This window comes from Mytilus galloprovincialis, chromosome 7, assembly GCF_965363235.1.
Source record: "Mytilus galloprovincialis chromosome 7, xbMytGall1.hap1.1, whole genome shotgun sequence".
NCBI lineage: Eukaryota > Metazoa > Mollusca > Bivalvia > Mytilida > Mytilidae > Mytilus > Mytilus galloprovincialis.
This window is the reverse complement of record NC_134844.1, coordinates 23,729,133-23,749,162: the sequence shown is the minus strand read 5'-3', so window position 1 is coordinate 23,749,162 and position 20,030 is coordinate 23,729,133. Positions and strand designations below refer to the sequence as shown.

Here is a 20,030-nt window from a genome sequence, read left to right as displayed (position 1 = left end):
CGTTGGTAATTGTCTGTTATATATTTTATACTTTATTGTTAGTAGCATAAAATTAAGCCGTTGGTTTCGATTTTTAAAACAACTTTTGACTTGCTGGGGCATTTTTTAGCTTACTATGCAGTATGGTTGTGCTCATTGTTAAATATTGAAGGCCTTATGGTTATCTATATGTATTTACGTCCTCGTCCTTTTGGTCTCTCGTGGACACTTCGCTTATTGGAATTAATACCACATTTCTCAATGTTCATATTACAAACAGATACAAAAGCAAGGTCAACGAAAATGAAAAAAAAAAAAAACAAAAAAAACAAAAAACAAAAAAACAGTTGTACATAAGGCATATCAAATAAACTATTCAAATTTGTTTTTTTTTCAATCTTATATGAATCTTACAGTAAATGACTGTTGCAAAAGTAATCCAGGTCAGATCAAGGGTGCTGACTTCTGGATTATGTCAAATCAAATACGACTTTGAAGACCATTGAAAACCTTAAATTCATATATTGATTAGCTCTGGTATAAAAACCTTAGTACTTCAAATAATACAATATATTTTGAACGGAAGATCAACGGAAAATTATTTCAGTTAGCAAAGGAGGTTTTTAATATAAGTATGAATATCAAAGCAATGACCAATAAAATGTCACCACTCGGTTTTCATCAATGAACAAAAACTTACTCTGTGTTGAAAGCTATAAAAGGCCTTTAACACTAAGCACAGAACGACAACCACTGCATCACATATTCTTATCTAATTAATATGCGCTTAAAGGGACAACTTCGTTATTTGATAAAATATCTGTATCTGTATCTATACCTAGACAGTACACTGCCTTGAAAGTAAAAGCAAGTTTTTATTCTGCCTTTTGTTTATTAGAAACACAAAATATTTACAAAAAAGAAAAACAAATCGTTCCAGTTTCAGTATGAAATTAGACCTCGGAACTTTCAAACTCTTTTTAACAGTGACATTATTATAAAGCCATTCATTATACTTTTCTTCAACTCCTCCAATCTTTTATAAAGTGGTCATTGTTTTCAATGAACTCCTAACAATTCTTTGGATTCACTTAACCTTTAAAATCAATTTGTTGAACACTATTGAAAACAAAAGCTTTTAGCAACAAATTCATATTATTAAAAACTTAAATATTCATTTGAGGGTTTTAAATGCTCTTTTGATATTCAAAACGTCACAATCTACTGTAAAAGGGGTGTGAAGTAATATAAGAATGGTTAATTATTGACAAATATAATTTACGCATTGGTGAAAATTATATGTTATAATTTTTTTCGTGAATTGTAATATACTTGCATTTGAGAGCAACCATACAGTACGCATTTTTTTTAACATAGAGAGTATGAGATAGGAATTGCCTTAGACAATGTATTTTGTATTTTGGATTTTGAGCATTTGTTATGTTCGGTTTTCTAATGGATTGACAGTAAATGGGTACGTTATCTCTAACATCATGTGATTACAAAAGTATCAAGCATTTAGGTATTCAAATTTTGTATTTTAGACTCCCTGTGCATTATTTTTCCATCTTTTATTAAGAATCTAATACATTAACGTTTTCATTTGTCTAAATTATGATATTTTTATAAAAGTATTGCTGTTTTTAATTTTTTTTTTCTACAAAACCTGACAAGTGGACAAAGAATAGAAAAAGAAAGCAAGAAAAACACAAATAAAAGGTCAATGCTACTGATAACGAACATAATAGAATTGATTTTGAAAATGTTCTGAAAATTAAAAGTTTATTTCCTTTTATTACCGTTGCAAGGTTGCAAAACCATGAACACGGAGCGGAAATTAAAATAATAACATGCGTCCGTCTTGTTGGCAGTCTGACACCTTCGTAACTTTGTCAGGTTTCATCGAAATTTATGTCAAGGGTTTAAATTAGCAATTACTCAGAAATTAGAGCAAAATAATTTTTTTACTGAATTTATGCGCTTCGGAGTATCTTTAGAGGACTGTATGTATGAAATTAGGAGACCAAAAGTCTAAAACTATTGCAAATTAAGTACTGCAACTACGAAGGGTTTGGTAGAGAATGGGGATTAAGGATTTGTATGCCTTTTTTTAATTTCGCAATTTTAAGTTTAAACCCCGAAGTTATTCCCCACAGAAATACATGGGTTACTTTTCATAACGACTGTTTTGCGAAATTAGTACTTTTATCAATTCCGATAATTCGTTTACACTGTTTTAAATACTAATTTTCATACACAACTTTAATAATCTACAAATTAAGGATTGTTTTCTTACTAAATACATTTCAAATGAACATAATTCAAGAAAACTTTCAAATAAAAATGTTATGTTTTGGTTATTTTATTCTTATTCGAGTGTTATTTCCTGAAATTATTGTAACCTGCGGTTAATATATTTATAAAAATAACCTAAAACTCTATTTACAGAACGTTTGCATACTAGTGTTGATTTTGCTATGGTTCGGAGAATATTTGATTAAACGCTACTCAACAAATTCATTTAATAAAGCATTTATTGGCAAACAGAAAAATAAGACTATTTTATAAAGAAAAAAAATGATAGCCGGGTTATTTGTTGTGGTAAAGATACATTGATGCTATTTTTCCGTTGTTCAAAGCTTTAATGGCCAATATCGTAGCGCGTTCGGCCAATTTTCCTTCTTGTTCACTTTTTGTTATTTTTTACTTTTTAACATAATCTGGTCAAGATACAGTTAGTATTGTGTATGACCTCCATGTGCAACCAACATTACTCTGCAGCTCCCCAGCACAGACGCGTTAATTTGTCTTGCATTCTTTCGTGGTACTAGTAGTAGTGGTCGTAACAAATTGGAAATAAAATTATGATCGATGTTCTGAAATGCAGGATGACTATGGCGCACACGTTTATCCAGTTAGTTTCATAAGCCATGGTAGCAAATGGATTTTTATTGGCTCTAATTAATCAAATTTTAAACGCGCTTAATGCAGTTTATAGCTGTTTTGTTGGAATAACTCACCGTGTCGGTCAATTACAAGCATGAGTTGGGCTTGGAGAATTTCGTCCTCTGTATCATACAGACGTTAAATTGTCCATGACATTACGAGTTTTATTTTGTGGCAATTGAGATCTCCGCCTACACCATGACACTACATTCATCGGAGCTATCAACTTTCTGGGCCCATGAGCGAGATAAACATTCATTTCGGTGCCTTCACACTACCATAATTTCTGCTGACTGCGTCTTTATTATGTCATCCTGTTTCTGCAGCAAACAACTGAAATTATCGTTTATAGTTAATTTCCTAATGCATGTAGAGCTAAACTTTGGTTAGATTGCTTGCTTTGTTTGTATATTGTACATTTCATTTGGAATAATGTCAAATCAAATTTAAATATAATACATACAGGTTAAATTATGTCTATTTAAACTGTTTCAACGTGACAATCTTATTTACAAAGCTTGAGCAAACAATTAAACAAACAAAGTAAACAACCCAACCAAAGCTTTATTCTACAAGCAGTAGGAAATTAACTCTAATAAAATTATGTGATTGTTTCCGACCATTCCGTTGATTTGTCGCTCCAACAGACTCTTTCACGTTAATATAAGGGCGCCAACACTGCTACGAAATATTATGCTTTTGGAATCGATTGTTGACTGTTTGCAAGTTGATTCTTTGAAAGACGCGGGTATTCCGGCGCCATTGGTAGGTACACATCTAAATTAAACAAAAAGGCAAATGGACTTAGATATATTTCAAGTAAATCAGCAGTTGAAGTTTTTTTTTCTTTTTGAAACAGGTGATTAGAAATAACGATAGAATTTTATCTACTGCATTTTATGCCTGTGCGGATAAATAAAAAAATCAGTACATGATTTGTATGATTCAACATAAACAAAGAGAGAAAAATCAATATCAGCTATCACTGACTTGAATGTTTGAACACAAGCACCAAACTACAATGTTCCTATTTGTTATGGTGATGTGGGTATGTAAAAAAAAAATTAAAGAAACAAAGTAATGGCCATTATGATTTTTCTTATTTTTTTTTTTAGGAATCATGTGATTAAGAATTATTATTATTACAACGACAAGTATACGGTATCCTGTAGCTTTTGGAGCTGGGGTCGATGTACGAGATATAGGTAAGGTTATACTATATATTGTAGCTTTTGGAGCTGGGGTCAGTGTACACGGTACGGTTGAGGTTATACGGTATATTGTAGCTTTTGGAACTTGGTTCGGCTTACACTGATAGTATATTGTTATAATATATATTACAAGCTTTTGTAGCTGAGATTGGTGTACATGACACGGGTAAGGTTATACGGTATCTTGTAGCTTCTGGAGCTGGGATCCGTGTACACTGTATAGGTTAGGTTGTACGATATCTTGTAGCTTCTGGAGCTGGGATCGGTGTACACTGTATAGGTTAGGTTATACGATATCTTGTAGCTTGTGGAGCTGGGATCCGTGTACACTGTATAGGTTAGGTTATACGGTATCTTGTAGCTTCTGGAGCTGTGATCCGTGTACACTGTATAGGTTAGGTAATACGATATCTTGTAGCTTCTGGAGCTGGGATCCGTGTACACTGTATAGGTTAGGTTATACGGTATCTTGTAGTTTCTGGAGCTGGGATCGGTGTACACTGTATAGGTTAGGTTATACGATATCTTGTAGCTTCTGGAGCTGGGGTCCGTGTACACTGTATAGGTTAGGTTATACGATATCTTGTAGCTTCTGGAGCTGAGATCGGTGTACACTTTATAGGTTAGGTTATACGATATCTTGTAGCTTCTGGAGATGGGATCGGTGTACACTGTATAGGTTAGGTTGTACGATATCTTGTAGCTTCTGGAGCTGGGATCGGTGTACACTGTATAGGTTAGGTTATACGATATCTTGTAGCTTCTGGAGCTGGGATCGGTGTACACTGTATAGGTTAGGTTATACGATATCTTGTAGCTTCTGGAGATGGGATCGGTGTACATTGTATAGGTTAGGTTGTACGATATCTTGTAGCTTCTGGAGCTGGGATCGGTGTACACTGTATAGGTTAGGTTATACGATATCTTGTAGCTTGTGGAGCTGGGATCGGTGTACACTGTATAGGTTAGGTTATACGGTATCTTGTAGCTTGTGGAGCTGGGATCGGTGTACACTGTATAGGTTAGGTTATACGATATCTTGCACTTTTAGATCATGGTTCAGTGTACACTGTATAGGTTAGGTTGTACGATATCTTGTAACTTCTGGAGCTGTGATCGGTGTACACTGTATAGGTTAGGTTGTACGATATCTTGTAGCTTCTGGAGCTGTGATCCGTGTACACTGTATAGGTTAGGTTATACGATATCTTGTAGCTTCTGGAGCTGGGATCGGTGTACACTGTATAGGTTAGGTTATACGATATCTTGTAGCTTGTGGAGCTGGGATCGGTGTACACTGTATAGGTTAGGTTATACGATATCTTGTAGCTTCTGGAGCTGTGATCCGTGTACACTGTATAGGTTAGGTTATACGATATCTTGTATAGCTTCTGGAGCTGTGATCGGTGTACACTGTATAGGTTAGGTTATACGATATCTTGCACGTTTAGATCATGGGTCAGTGTACACGGTATATGTATATAGCTTTTACGATTTATTGTAGGTTTTTGAGATGGGATTAGTTTATAGAATACGAGTAAGGTTGTACGTTATCATGTATCTTTTGGAACTGGGATCGGTGTACATGGTATAGATAAGGTTGTACTATATCTTGAAGCTTTTGGGGTGCGATCGGTGTACTTAGTTAACAAGATAAGGTTGTACAATATATTTTAGCTTTTGGAGCTGTGGTCGATGTACACGGTATGGATAAGGTTATTTTGTATCTTGTAGCTTCTGGAGCTTGGGTCAGTGTACACTGTAGTTTTAGTTTCAACAATATTTTATTCAAATAAATTGAATTGGATTGGGCAACAGGCATAGCCTATGTAAGCCCTCTCTAGTGTACACTGTATAGATAATATAGGTTACATAATTTCTTGTAGCATTTTTAACTTGGGTTGGTGTACATATAAATTCGAAGCCACATCCGTACGTAACAAACCCTACTTTTTAAAGCAGAATAAATTACATGTTCTTAATCTTGGTTAGATCAATTTGTACAACCTACCTATTTCATCATCAATATGTACGAAACACTTGCCACTGGACGTTTAACATCGATAATTCAGTCAATACAAAGGATTTAGTATTCAATATGTTAATGTTGGATTTGGCATGATTATATAAATAAATAAGTAAGTAAGTAAGTAAGTAAGTAAGTAAGTAAGTAAGTAAGTAAGTAAGTAAGTAAGTAAGTAAGTAAGTAAGTAAGTAAGTAAGTAAGTAAGTAAGTAAGTAAGTAAGTAAGTAAGTAAGTAAGTAAGTAAGTAAGTAAGTAAGTAAGTAAGTAAGTAAGTAAGTAAGTAAGTAAGTAAGTAAGTAAGTAAGTAAGTAAGTAAGTAAGTAAGTAAGTAAGTAAGTAAGTAAGTAAGTAAGAAGGTAGGTAGGTAGGTAGGTAGGTAAGTAAGTAAGTAAGTAAGTAAGTAAGTAAGTAAGTAAGTAAGTAAGTAAGTAAGTAAGTAAGTAAGTAAGTAAGTAAGTAAGTAAGTAAGTAAGTAAGTAAGTAAGTAAGTAAGTAAGTAAGTAAGTAAGTAAGTAAGTAAGTTAAGTAAAGTAAGTAAGTAAGTAAGTAAGTAATTTTTATTGGTTTGAAATCCAAGATTACAGGATTGATACAAAGACAATACACATTGGTTATACACAAACATACAAACATATATATCATACCAAATTTAATCATTATATATGATTGAAATTTTAAATAATTTTTAAATTTATTTTCCAGAAATGTTCGGGATTATACTTTAGGATGTGCTGCTGGATGGTGGTCCATTTTGGAATTCCTTTTCCCTGGATGCGACTATGGTCTGTTATGAAAGTTTCACTTATTTCTAAGAAAAATAGATATGTTTTTGTATTCAATTAATAAACGTAAAGTGTCTAAGAAACAATAAATTTGCATTGAAAAAATGAACTTGTTATGTATGGTAAAACTACAATATTTGAAAATATTTATTAAATAGCAATTTCAATCAAATATGTTTTTTTTTTACTAAAATGATATTGGTATAATGAATTTAACTTTTTGAAAAAAAAATACAACAAAAAGCTGTTATTATTTCTTCATCTTTTAAAAGCAGGATTTGTGAGGCCATGAAGGGATTATGACTACTAAAAACATATTAAAATACACATGATATATTTTATCTTTTATAGCCATTTGCGATGGAAAGACAGTATTCACTGGTGCTTGTAATAAATACTACCCTAATGATTACCAAAAAACAAAAAATAAAGGAATAGTACGTTCTAGTGGAGGGACCTGTAGCTCGCCAGATACATGCACTAACTGCAATGATGGGTTTTATTCTAATGGACCATATTGTGAGAGTAAGTGGTATAAATATTTCAGTTTTATCATTTCTTAAGATTCGTGTAGCGTTCATTTAGGAATAGAATAGATTAAAAATTAAAATATGTTTAAATTTTAGTTAAACAAAATTTAGCATACAGAATTTCAGTACAGGGAATGACATAATGAAAATTTAAGGTATTGATGACTTTAAAAGTAACATTTAGGCAAAAAAAGTCACCTTTTACGTATCACGTTAATACAAAGAAGCTTATGGACGATTTTGATGGTAAGTATGAACTTTCCTTCACGAGCATCTCAGATCGCATCGCAATTTGTCAAGTTTCATGTTGATTAGTGTTTAGTTTTCTGTGCCGTGAGGGCAATTGTTTTTCTGTGTATCCTTTATCTGTGCCGTGAGGGCCATTGCGTGAGGGCAATTGTTTTTTTTGTGTGTATCCTTTCTCTTTTGGTTATGGAGTTGTCAGTCTGTTTGATTTATGGTACATGTTTTTCCTCTTTGGTATCTTCCATACCAATTTCACAGAATCAAACATTTGTGACTAAATTTGCATTCGTCCATGTGTTAATGTGTTAACGATGATTAGTTTTGATATATTAATCGCTGACAAAGAAGGTCAAGATTCTGATTTCGATACAGAAAAAGAGTAAAATCACAAAAAATACTGAACTCCGAGGAAAATTCAAAACAGAAAGTCCCTAATCAAATGGCAAAATCAAATGATAAAACACATCAAACGAATGGACAACAACTGTCATATTCCTGACTTGGTATAGACATGTTCAAATGTAGAAAATGGTGGATTGAACATAATTATGCCAAATTAAGAAAATAACTAGCTAACAAGAAGGACGATAATAGGTTGGTTACCTCAATAGAATATTCAGTATGCCTTTTGCATATAAAAATATAAACGGCATTGTCAAATAACGACCGGGTACCAGGACAAAAAACATTAATTAACTCATTTAGTGCAAAATATCATATCATTACAGTGTGTGGACCTATTGCCAACTGCAACCACCGACGTTGTACCTCTGGTAGTAACCAAGTATGTGCGTGGTGTGACGGAGAGGTTAAGTATTCCCCTTACTGGAGAGCGTATACGAGTCATTTGGATACAACAAAATGTCAGAGTAAGTTTCTTTATCTTTTATTAAAGTATTAGCGTGTAAGTCAATTAAAAAAAAGTTTTTTGTGATACCTCTAATAAAGAACTTTAATGTTGCATTTTATATTTAATCAACTTATAAATAGAAAAAAAGGACACGCCTGACTGCAATCTACTCAGACACATAAACATGTAATAGTTTAATTTCACTTTTAAAAGAGAGTCGGAATGAACGACGGTCATGTACAAATTGCTACCTCAAATACTCGTGACTTAAAAGTGATTGTAAATGACAGACACATAATTTATTGAAGATAAAACGCTCTTTTGGCCAACCTTCAAGCGGTATATACTCAGCTAAAGCTCAGAAACAAGAACAAAACCAAAATCAGAGCACTTCTAGTGAAAGTAATAATGAAAAACAAGTTTAAATTCAAACATATCATATCAAATCAATTTTATCTTAAGGATGTACTTAGGTGAGGTTTTGGAATTTGTATCAAATGTTCGGACTCCTTGGTGTTTTTCCATACAATACTATGAAAAATATTTTGCCCCATAACACCCATTTATTTTTTCATATAAGACTGAACAGCTCATGAAAGGTCATTTACCAAAATTTAAGAAGATTCTTGATTTTCTTTCTTTTGTTTTGAGACCCAAATAGTTCCAATGCAAATATAAGGTAAAAGTCCGAGTCAGCCTTTCCCGCCATATTTTAAATCTCAAATATCTCGAAAAGGAAGTCCATGACCTATCAATATGTTTAGCTTATCTTTATCCTTACTTAATGCTCTACCAGCTTATAGTATCAATTTTAATTTCTTAATTTTTTAATTTTTACCTAACCTCACCTAAGTACATCCTTAAGGGATTCAATTTTCTGTCATACTTCTTGTTAATGATGCACACATGCACATATTACTAGTTTGTAGCTATCAAGATAACGGTATTAAAAAAAGTTTTTGGAAGTCTTTTATTAGTTAAATATATTTGGTCATTACAGGTCATTAACTTTGTTTTCATTGTAGAGGCTTGTTCATGGAGATCCGACAGTACAAGGTGTTACCCTGGAACATGTTCAAATGAACTAGCAGCTAACTGTCAATGTGCCGCGAACTTTGGAGGAACACATTGTGAAAATAGTAAAATAAAATTCTATCCTGTTTTGTAAAATTTTGATTTGCAATACTCGTTAAACAGATTCCTTCGTTTCTTATTATTTAAGCATTATTTTAAAGAATATTAATGTTCATGAAATGTATGAAGTTTAAGCTAAATCTTATAATCTAATGTTCACTTTAAAACAAATGTTTATAGTGGTTTGAGTGCCAATGAGACAACTCTCCATCCAAGTAATAGTTTATAAAAGTAAACCATTATAGGTCAAAGTACGGTCTTCACCACTGAGCGTTGGCTGATACCGAACAGCAAGCTTTAAAGGGCACCAAAAATGACTAATTTAAAACGATTCAAACGGGAAAACCAACGGTGTCTAATCTATACAAAAAACGAGATTTTCTTTATGTAAGTTTTCATTTTACAGCATCGGATTTCAATTACAAACATGATAAATAAGTCGTCAAATTTTTTTGACAATACAATATATTTATTTTAGTTCAAGATACTCCTGCCATTGAATATAACCACTGTAAATTCACTGACGATCAAGGAATTAACATAGTAGAGAACGAACCAAACTACGTTCAACAAAGTCATCCAATAATTTGGACTAACTTCCTGGGTTATACAAAGATGAAAACAAGCATGGTCGCCAAGTACATGCAACCGGCCGACAATCGTGATGCTGATAGTTATATAACTGGTTTCCGAGTTGGTGTCATAGAACAGCGCACCACTATGAGTTATTACTCAGGTTTGTAGTTTGAGATTTTTCGTTATGAATCTGGTTTAGAAAGTTTTCACGAATGTAGAATTTGTATAAGTTGAATTCATTTGAGACAAAATCGTAATTTATTTAACTGTTTACTTTTAATTATTCAGTTATTAAAATATATATTCTTTTAAAATATGAAGACGATATCTTTGATTCTGGCTTTAAAAAATGTAGTAAACATATGTTTTACTTAATTATCTATCAGCTGTCAGTCCGATTCAGAAAAAAAAAGATTTTCTTCTCAGACAAATATCCACAAAAGACGACAAGGACCGGTAATGGACAAATAGGTTCTATGTACACCACAGAACAAAGAAAATAACACTTAACAATTTTTTTTATCCGAAACGCATGACACGAAGAATGTAAAATAAATCGAAAGAACAGTTTTTGTTATGTTCATTTTCACCTACTTCATACATAGTACAACGACATGTATTTTTTCTTCAGCTGGATCCGTGACCCCTTCAGTTAAGACATTGACATGCCCTGGTATGCATCGTGATCAACCAGTAGATTTTGAGACATGTCCAATGGATTTCTCGATATGGAATGGCATGGGACATGATGACAAGTATGTTATTTAGAACGAAGTTTTTGTCGAGCCTGCGACTTTTGTCGCAGAAAGCTCGACATAGGGATAGTGATCCGGCTGCCGCGGCTACGGCGACGGCGGCGTTAGCTAACTTCTTAAAAGTTTTATATTTTAGAAGGTGGAAGACCTGGATGCTTCATACTTTGTATATGGATGCCTCATGCTACGAAGTTTACGCCAGTCACATGTCCAATGTCCTCATTTTCATGGTTCAGTGACTACTTGAAAAAAAGGTTCAGATTTTTTGTAATGTTGAATTCTCTCTTATTATAAATAATAAGATAACTATATTTGATATTTGCGTACATTGCAAGGTCCTGATGCCCGTCAGACAGTTTTCATTTGACCTCGACCTCATTTCACGGATCAGTGAACAAGGTTAAGTTTTGGTGGTCAAGTCCATATCTCAGATATCATAAGAAATAGGTCCAGTATATTCGGTGTATGGAAGGACTGTAAAGTGTACATGTCCAACTGGCAGGTGTCATCTGACCTTGACCTCATTTTCATGGTTCAGTGGTTATAGTTAAGTTTTTGCGTTTTTGCGTTTTGGTGTGTTTTTCTCATAATGTATGCAATAGGTCTTCTATATTAAGTGTATGGAATGATTGTAAGGTGTACATGTCTAGCTGACAGGTGTCATCTGACCTTTACCTCATTTTCATGGTTCAGTGGTCAAAGTTAAGTTTTTGAGTTTTGGTCTTTTTTTTCTAGTACCACATGCAATAGGTCAACTATATTTGGTGTATGGGAATATTTTATAATCTATATGTCAGTCGCGCATGTTTTATTTGACCTTGACCTCATTTTCACAGTTCATTGCTTAGTGTTAAGTATTTGTGTTTTGGTCTGTTTTTCTTAAACTATAAGCAATAGGTTAACTATATTTATTGTATGGGAGAATTGTTAGCTGTACATACCTGCCTGGCATGGTTCATCTGACCTTGACCTCATTTTCATGGTTCATTGGTCAATGTTTAGCTTTCTTGGTTAATGTTAAGTTTATGTGACAGTTGTAATAAAGATTTATATTTAGGTATTTCAGCATAATATCAATGATAAGTAAAAAAGCCGAGACATTTTGTGCACTCTTGTTCATTAAACGCATGCAATCGCTGATTTATGAAAATTCAACAGAATTAGGTAAAATACCTTTAACTTTAATGTTTATTGCTTAAAGATCCTGAAGCCGATGGTAAAGTATTGTTTGCAATAATATATAGATAGAAGACGATGTGGTATGAGTGCCACTGAGACAAATATCCATCAAAGTATCAATTTGTAAAAGTGAACCATTATATATATTAAAGTACGGCTTTCATCATGGAGCCGTTGCTCACAACGAACAGCTAGCTTTTAAGAGCCCCAAAATGACTACAGTGAAACCATGCAAACAGGAAAACAACGGTCTTAAGTTATCTTTAAAAAAAAACAACAAGAAACGAGAAACACTTATGAACCATTTGCACATTTTCGTCCTTAGTTCAGGAACTAAATTCTATTAATATTATTACTTAACGAATTTATATATTTGTACCATATCAATGAAATGAAAACGCTATAAAAATCAAATAAGAAAATTAACGAACTGCAAGGAAATTTCAAAACGGAAAGTCCTTTATAAAATGGCACAATTAAAAGGACAAAAGGAAACAACGGTCATATTCCTTATTTTGTACAGCCATATACATAGTAGCAAATGGTGGATTAAACTTGTTTTTACAGCTAGCTAAACCTTTCAATTGTATCACAGTCACATAGAATTCCGTTATATTGACAACAATGTGTGAACAAAACAAACAGACACAATTGTTTAAAATGTAGAAAAATTAAGTACAACAGACAACATTGTAATATAAATTTAACCACTTTACTATTTCAACAAAGTCTTTTGTATATTTTCATAAACATAATATACACCTTTGAGACCTGTAACGTGTTTACAAATCCCTTTCTCGTACCATTCATATTACAATGCATTTTTGTGGCTTTCGTACGAAATGTATTAATGAGGGAAATGAAAATTAAATTGTAGAATTTTGTATGAGGTGTCGTCAACAAATGGTGGTTATGTGGATGTTGCGAACAGAGAGAATGGCAGAACAACACGATACTATTATCAAGGTCAAACACTGACACGGACTTTTGAATATCACTGGGATGTGGTGAATCCGTATCATTGCTCTGTATCAGCGGGAAAGTCTTGTACTCATTTTATATCCATTCCAACAGACATAACAAATAATGTAAGACTATATATACGTGTTTTAAGTGATATATTGTATATCCCATTACTCAATCAGAACAATTTCTAAAAAGCAAAGAAATATTTGAACCTTTGAGTTTTTGGTTCTTTGTGTTTTAAAATAATAGCTTTTTTGTGAATTTTATATCAGATATATGTATGTGTCACTTTACCGATAGCCAATGTGAGATTTCAGTTCGAACGCATATGTTGTCAAATGCAGATGTGTACAAGTTTTTTTGTGAACAGTTTTCCCAGTTTTGTTTAAAAATCAATTGAAATTTTTGAATAGTAATGAAACTGTAAAAGAGCACTGATATCATTATTATTTGAAAACAATTACTTCATTGCAGCCTATAATGACTTTCAGCTGGGATGGTTGGTCAGATGACTTAGCTGGTATTCTTTATTACGAGTATCAAGTTTTTGATCTTGATAAAGATGGCACACAGTTAGTTGATGGTCGAGTACCTGTAGCAAATGCCGGAAACAAACCCATCAATGATACTGTAAGTTGTTGGCTTCAATGCATTTGTTATTCTTTAGAATTAGTATGTGTTTGTTGATACTAAGTATGGATACATTTTGGTTGGTATATAGGTTATAAAAAATACACCAAACGAGAGTCTATTGGCATTTGTACAGTACAAACAACGAAATGATTACAACATTCATCTATATTATATCAGGAGCGGATTGAGACGGGGATGTAGCGGACATGCGTATCCTTATCAATAATGAATATATCGAGCTAAAGGTAAACCAAACGTAAAAAAATATCCTACAAAATTTAATGAAAAAAATCACATCCGCTTACCTCTAATCTTTGGTGATAGCTGAAATGATACTAGTATTTGAAAAAAAAACCCATAAGGAACACACATCAAACAAGCAAAACAAACTGTTCTAATAGTTTTATTTTACTTTTACCATATTATAGAACGATTGTGTCCAACTTTGAATGAACTTTATAGTGAGTGTCCAGATTTCAGTTCCATATTTGAAATTTCACTTTTTATTTCCTTAGCTTCAAGATACATTCACGGTGACAACAGCAGGAGTATATTCTATTCACCTTTCTGTTTTTGACAAAGCCGGGAATCATAAAACTGGGCGTGGCATATTCTTTTTTGACGACATTTCTGTAGTTGACAAAACTGGGGAGGAAACCAAGTGTGCTACTGCATCAAAAGATACACTATATGAATGGGTAGTACAAGACACTAATACGGTACAAATTGTTTGGCCTGACAGATTTATAAATGTACGACATCTGAACAACGGATGGTTGTATGGAGTTCAAACTTTTGCTCCACATCCTGACATATCTCTCTATGAGGATCTGTATGGAAATAGAACAAATGCTGCAATTAAAAATAAACGAGGTCAGTATGTAAAAGGGATAAAAGAATCTGCAATTTTTTAAGGAGATATTGTATGATTGCCAATGAGACCACTTTCTCTCCACCACATTTCAAAATGAATAGATGAAAGCGATTATAGGCAACCGTATAGCTTTCACAAAGAAAAATATCAATATTGTATAGTCTGCTATAAAGGTCCCGACACGATAAATATAAAACAATCCAATAAAGCAAACTAACGACATAATTTATTACAAAACAATTTACGAAAAACAAACATGATGGACATAAGACGATGATACAGTTTAAATTTTGTTTTATTTTTACTAATCGCTATGTCGTCACAGTATCATCTATTATACACAAATTAGAAAGGCATTTTGATTTCTTTTAAGGTATTGTTGACTTCAAAGTATCGTTTGAAGTACACGACCCTTCCCTAAAGGATTCCAGACCCCTGACGTCTGTGGTAGAAATTTACAACCAATATGAATACTTAACATTAAACTGGGCAGACGGCGACAGACTCACGGTAACAGTTAAAGCTTTGGATGTTATCCATGAATCTAAGAATGACACTATTACCGTTTATAGGGATGCTACGCCACCTATCATACAGAATCTTTGGTTGACACTTGGTGACAGACTAAATGTCACAGTTCATCGTATTGAAGAGTTCACCAAAATGACGTAAGTATTTCGTTTTTGTTATGGCGTTGTCAGTTTATTTTCGGTTTATGAGTTTGAAGGTCCTTTTGGTATCTTTTGCCTTTCTGTTATTTTTGTGAACAGACTATGGGAAGTAATTCCATATATGGTTCGAATATTAGTACCTACCGAATTATACTATTTACCGGATTTGTTATCACATAAGCATCACGACGGGTGCCACATGTGGAGCAGGATCTGCTTTCCCTTCCGGAGCACCTGAGATCACCCCTAGTTTTTTGGTGGGGTTCGTGTTGTTTATTCTTTAGTTTTGTATGTTGTGTCATGTGTGCTGTTGTTTGTTTGTCTTTCATTTTTAGCCATGGCGTTGTCAGTTTGTTTTAGATTTATGAATTTGACGGTCCCTTTGGTCTCTTTCGTCCCTCTTTTAGTACAAATAAATAAAAATATATAATACATGTTCTTAAAATTGTCCTAACAATACTATTATGGAGAAAGGTGTTCAGAAAATAATATCCAAATCTCACATTTTACCAGTTGCCATGTCAACAAACCGCGTAGACATTTGGATATTTCTTAGTTTCTGTTTGTCAAAGTTTTTCTTTCATTGTTGTATTAATAAGTTGTGAATTCCCAAAACAAAGTTAGTTGGATGATTTATCTAGAAAAGTACATTGGACGCAGAAAGGCTTTAAAACATTATACAGTAAATTATCCATTCAGGATGATAGATTTAAACAATATGCGAATGATCAGAAGAGAATTAAATACATAAGAACAAATTATGCTTGTTTTGTGTTATGCACTTTTCTACTGCAATATTGCACTTAAATCCAGAGTCTAGCTGTTTACATGTAATCAATGATTTATTTCTTCATTTAATTTTTTAATCGTCAATTTACGATCTTTTAATTTATTTCTCTTGATTATGGCTGCTTGGAAGACTAGTAAGGATTAAAACAAGTACTACTTAGTATTTCTTAAAAAAAAATAATACATTGTAGTAGGAAAAGCATATTATATACTTTCCAGTGCTACTTTATACTGAAACATCCCATATTTCTCACTGCGTTTTCAAATATAACTCTTCATCTCTCAAAAGTTTACAACGATATATTTCGAATTTAGCATTAAATGCACACATGATATAATACATGATTTTGTTTTCTCAGTATTGAGTGGGAAGCGTTTGATCTTCACAGCGGATTAGATTCCGTTAACTGGAAGTTATATGACAATTATGGTGGAGCAGTTGTACTACATGGTCACGAGCATATCATAGCGCAAGGAAATTCTGAGGTTAGCAATGGAAATATTGAAAGACCGTGGAAACGTAATCAGATTAGTACATGCAGTTATAAGAATCGTCTTATATGAATCATACCTGAATTTAGTTTTGGGAAGAAATTTCTTATTTGTCAATTGAATTTCAGAATCTTATATGTTTTTTTATAAAAACGTATTAAGTTATTTAAAGTGTACCAAACTTTAAGGTAAATTCACAAAAAGGAGTGATATAAACATGAAAAATTAAAACACTCGTCTTTATTAATCCCAAATAGTGGCAACACATTTTATACTTCTAGGTCCAAAATTAAATCAGTATTATCAAAAAACAAATACTTAACATAATCAGCTCTTTAATTTTTCTAGAATTTAACAGTGTGTCAAGATAACTATGGGTCTCGACCAAGAGGAGCGAATTGTTACTGTACTGCATTTATGGGCTGCTATCATCGTCACTTCCATGTGATACCAGAAATAAAGACAACCAGTGGATTGTTTACAAACAAAGACAGAGGCGTTCATGATTCGGACTACTTCATTGAAGTTAATGTTACAAATAAAGCTAAACTCACAACTGTTTTAACAAGAAAGGCAAGTTGTCTTTTTATATATAGAGAGTACATTGTATATTTGCCATGGGACAGAGTAAATAATCTTCTTCCTTTAAACCATTAAAATTTTGAATTTTGACATGTAGTATAAGAAATGGTTTTTATCTATTTTCCATTTAATTCTGTTGTCGTCTTTTAATTAAGTATTTCCTTGATTTATTCAACTGTAAAAGTAATCATAGAAAATCACTTTGAATTAAACAGATTTTATATAATTCTAAATTCTTGATAAATAGTAAGTTTTCGTTTTTCGTTGTTCTTATCTTAGATAACAGTAGACATAAGTCCACCGCATGCAGGAGCAGTCCATGACGGATTATTCGGAAATCCAGAAGTAGATTACCAACAAGGAATGAACCTGAATGCCTACTGGGACCAATTCTTTGACAGAGAAAGTGGTGTATTTTTCTATCAATATCTTGTCGGCACAAGCTGTGCAGAGAAAAACGATTTTAGTTTAAATCTAACTGCTACAAACGTATGTTTATATTTGAAATCGTATGAAAATGCAAATACATGTTTGTAAGCAAGAAAACCTTGACACAGAATCATAAACAAAGGCAACAGTAATATACCGTTGTTCAATATCATGATCAAAAACTGCTGCTTCTGTCATTATGTTATTGTTTTTTAAGTTCTACTTTTGTATTTGGGGAAAAAGATACAGGTTTAGAGTATTTGAATATTGCCCTATTTGTTATACGTTACAAGTAATTGCTACTTTCAAGGATCACGTAGTTATCATTATCTAGATTGAAAGGTCTTTAAAGATTTTGTTAAAAAACCTTTAATTTCTATGTTATATCTTCAAAATGCAAATGTAGACCTAATATCAAAGATTTTTTTAAATTTAAAGCCATAAGTATAAGTATAACATTTTAATGTTGTTGCCTTGGAATTATTTTGTGGAATTGTTAAAGCTAAAGATCTACATAGGTAAGGGATTGCATACTTCAAACCACATATTCAAAAAGAAAATGAACATAACAGTAGACATAAGTCCACCGCATGCAGGAGCAGTCTATGACGGATTATTCGAAAATCCAGAAGTAGATTACCAACAAGGAATGAACCTGAATGCCTACTGGGACCCAATAAATTCAAAAGTATCATTTATCAACACCTTAAGAAGCACAATCATCCTATTAAATGTTTAGCAGTTCAACCTTTAGAAGTAGTAAATAAGCAACCTGGTGAATCTCATTCAAAGTTTGTACGATCACGGAAAATAATTGAATTAATTTGGATTAAAAAATTACAGACAGTCTACCCTCTCGGTCTTAATGATAATATCATGGGAATTGGTAATATATCAAGAACCGATTCCGTTAACATTTTGGATATAGTTTCTAAACCTGTTCGTAAAAACCGTTCTCACGGTCTTAGAAAAAATCGCAATCAAACAAAATTTCGGACCAATCATACCAATATTTCGGACTTAATTTCTATTTCAAAAAACAACGGCAGACATTATCTGTTAACAAAGCTCTGTTCATTACCGGTTAATAGGTTAAATAAAATTTTGGAGGATGGCAACACAATTTCATATAACAGTCCAAAGTATGAAATAGTTCAAATTATAAGGCATATTGTTATTTTAAACTATTTCCAAAAATTGATCGCCCTGAAGATCATAAAAAACATTTTATTAAAATAAAGTATGTCAATAAAGGTTTTGATTTTGTAAATATTGCCGGTATATTTAACGACCATTCGGTTAAAGAACAAATTCCTGGATATTTTGACAATACTGAGCTCCCTCTTATTTGTTATATTTACAAGAAATCTACCCGGAAATTTGTGTTTAATTATAACCAATTGTGTAAAGATGCTAATATCAGTGAAAATACACCTACTTCATGTAATTGCAGTAATTCCGCATACATTTATGGACCCATTTCCCATGTTATAACAGGAGATCTTAACATCGTTCAAGACCGAGAGTTAAAATCATTCCTCAGTAAAGGACCTAAATATCGTCCCCCGTCAGTTATTAATTGGAATGAGTGTCGTAATATCATCAACGACTCGCTCCGTACTTACTGTTTGAAATGGATAAAACGGGAAAAAGCTGACAAAAAATCTTTGGACTCTTTCTTTAATTCAGTAATAAACCTAGTTTATATACGTATTCAACATTTTAAAGAACATTTTATTATTAACAATAACCACAATAAACCTATTTCTCGTATCAAACATAAACTAAAAGAACTAGCCAAGGAATTTGTTTTTGTCCCGGCCGATAAAGCTGCTAATAATATTATTATTGTTTGACGTAAATTTTACATTGAGGTTCTGAAAAAAGAAATTACCAATTCACCAACATTCCAACTGACTCCATTTTCAGAAATCGACATCTGTAACAAACATAAACTTTTAGCTACCGCTTTACAAGCAGAATCGAATACAATGAAAGTCCCTACTATGTATTGGCTTCCGAAGCTACACAAAACACCTTACAAATATAGATTTATTTCGTCTTCAAGCCATTGTTCCACTACTAAATTGTCTATTCTTCTTACCAGTACACTTGGTACAATCAAAAACCTGATAATAAATTGTTCAAATAAGGCCTTCGAAAATAGTGGAATTAATTACTTTTGGAGTGTCAAGAACTCGTTGGAAGTACTTGATATATTGGTGATTTTGAATCTGTTCAAAGTTTTGATTTTTCTACCCTGTATACCACATTGCCTCACATTCTCATTAAGAAAAATTCACCCACCTAATTAAATGGGCATTTAAAAAGTCAGAATGTGAATATATATGTTCAAACTCTTTTAGGTCATTTTTTAGTA

At 32.7% G+C, this 20,030-nt stretch overlaps 2 protein-coding genes across 2 annotated transcripts in view; both read left to right on the top strand.

Moving 5' to 3' along the window:
* The first annotated feature begins 1,319 nt into the window (after nt 1-1,319).
* Nucleotides 1,320-14,262, top strand: LOC143084159 (uncharacterized). Its single transcript, XM_076260565.1, has 11 exons — nt 1,320-1,453; nt 4,041-4,130; nt 6,865-6,944; nt 7,296-7,469; nt 8,449-8,589; nt 9,596-9,709; nt 10,183-10,440; nt 10,912-11,035; nt 13,092-13,302; nt 13,655-13,810; nt 14,242-14,262. The coding sequence occupies exons 1-11, from the start codon at nt 1,386-1,388 to the stop codon at nt 14,260-14,262; spliced, it is 1,437 nt and encodes a 478-aa protein (XP_076116680.1). The 5' UTR covers nt 1,320-1,385.
* A 71-nt stretch (nt 14,263-14,333) lies between these two features.
* Nucleotides 14,334-20,030, top strand: part of LOC143082596 (uncharacterized) — a 48,752-nt gene continuing 43,055 nt past the window's right edge. The window contains exons 1-5 of the mRNA XM_076258342.1: nt 14,334-14,686; nt 15,061-15,355; nt 16,507-16,633; nt 16,988-17,212; nt 17,501-17,710. Coding sequence (XP_076114457.1) covers nt 15,351-15,355; nt 16,507-16,633; nt 16,988-17,212; nt 17,501-17,710 — 567 coding nt within the window. The 5' untranslated portion in view covers nt 14,334-14,686; nt 15,061-15,350. The remainder of the gene's footprint in view (nt 14,687-15,060; nt 15,356-16,506; nt 16,634-16,987; nt 17,213-17,500; nt 17,711-20,030) is intronic.

Coding starts and splice junctions, on each gene's coding strand:
- LOC143084159 (XM_076260565.1), top strand. CDS start 1,386: ATGTATTTTGTATTTTGGATTTTGAGCATTTGTTATGTTCGGTTTTCT. Junction 1,454..4,040: donor AATGGATTGACAGTAAATGG/GTACGTTATCTC, acceptor TTTTTTTTTTAG/GAATCATGTGATTAAGAATT. Junction 11,036..13,091: donor GGCATGGGACATGATGACAA/GTATGTTATTTA, acceptor ATTAAATTGTAG/AATTTTGTATGAGGTGTCGT.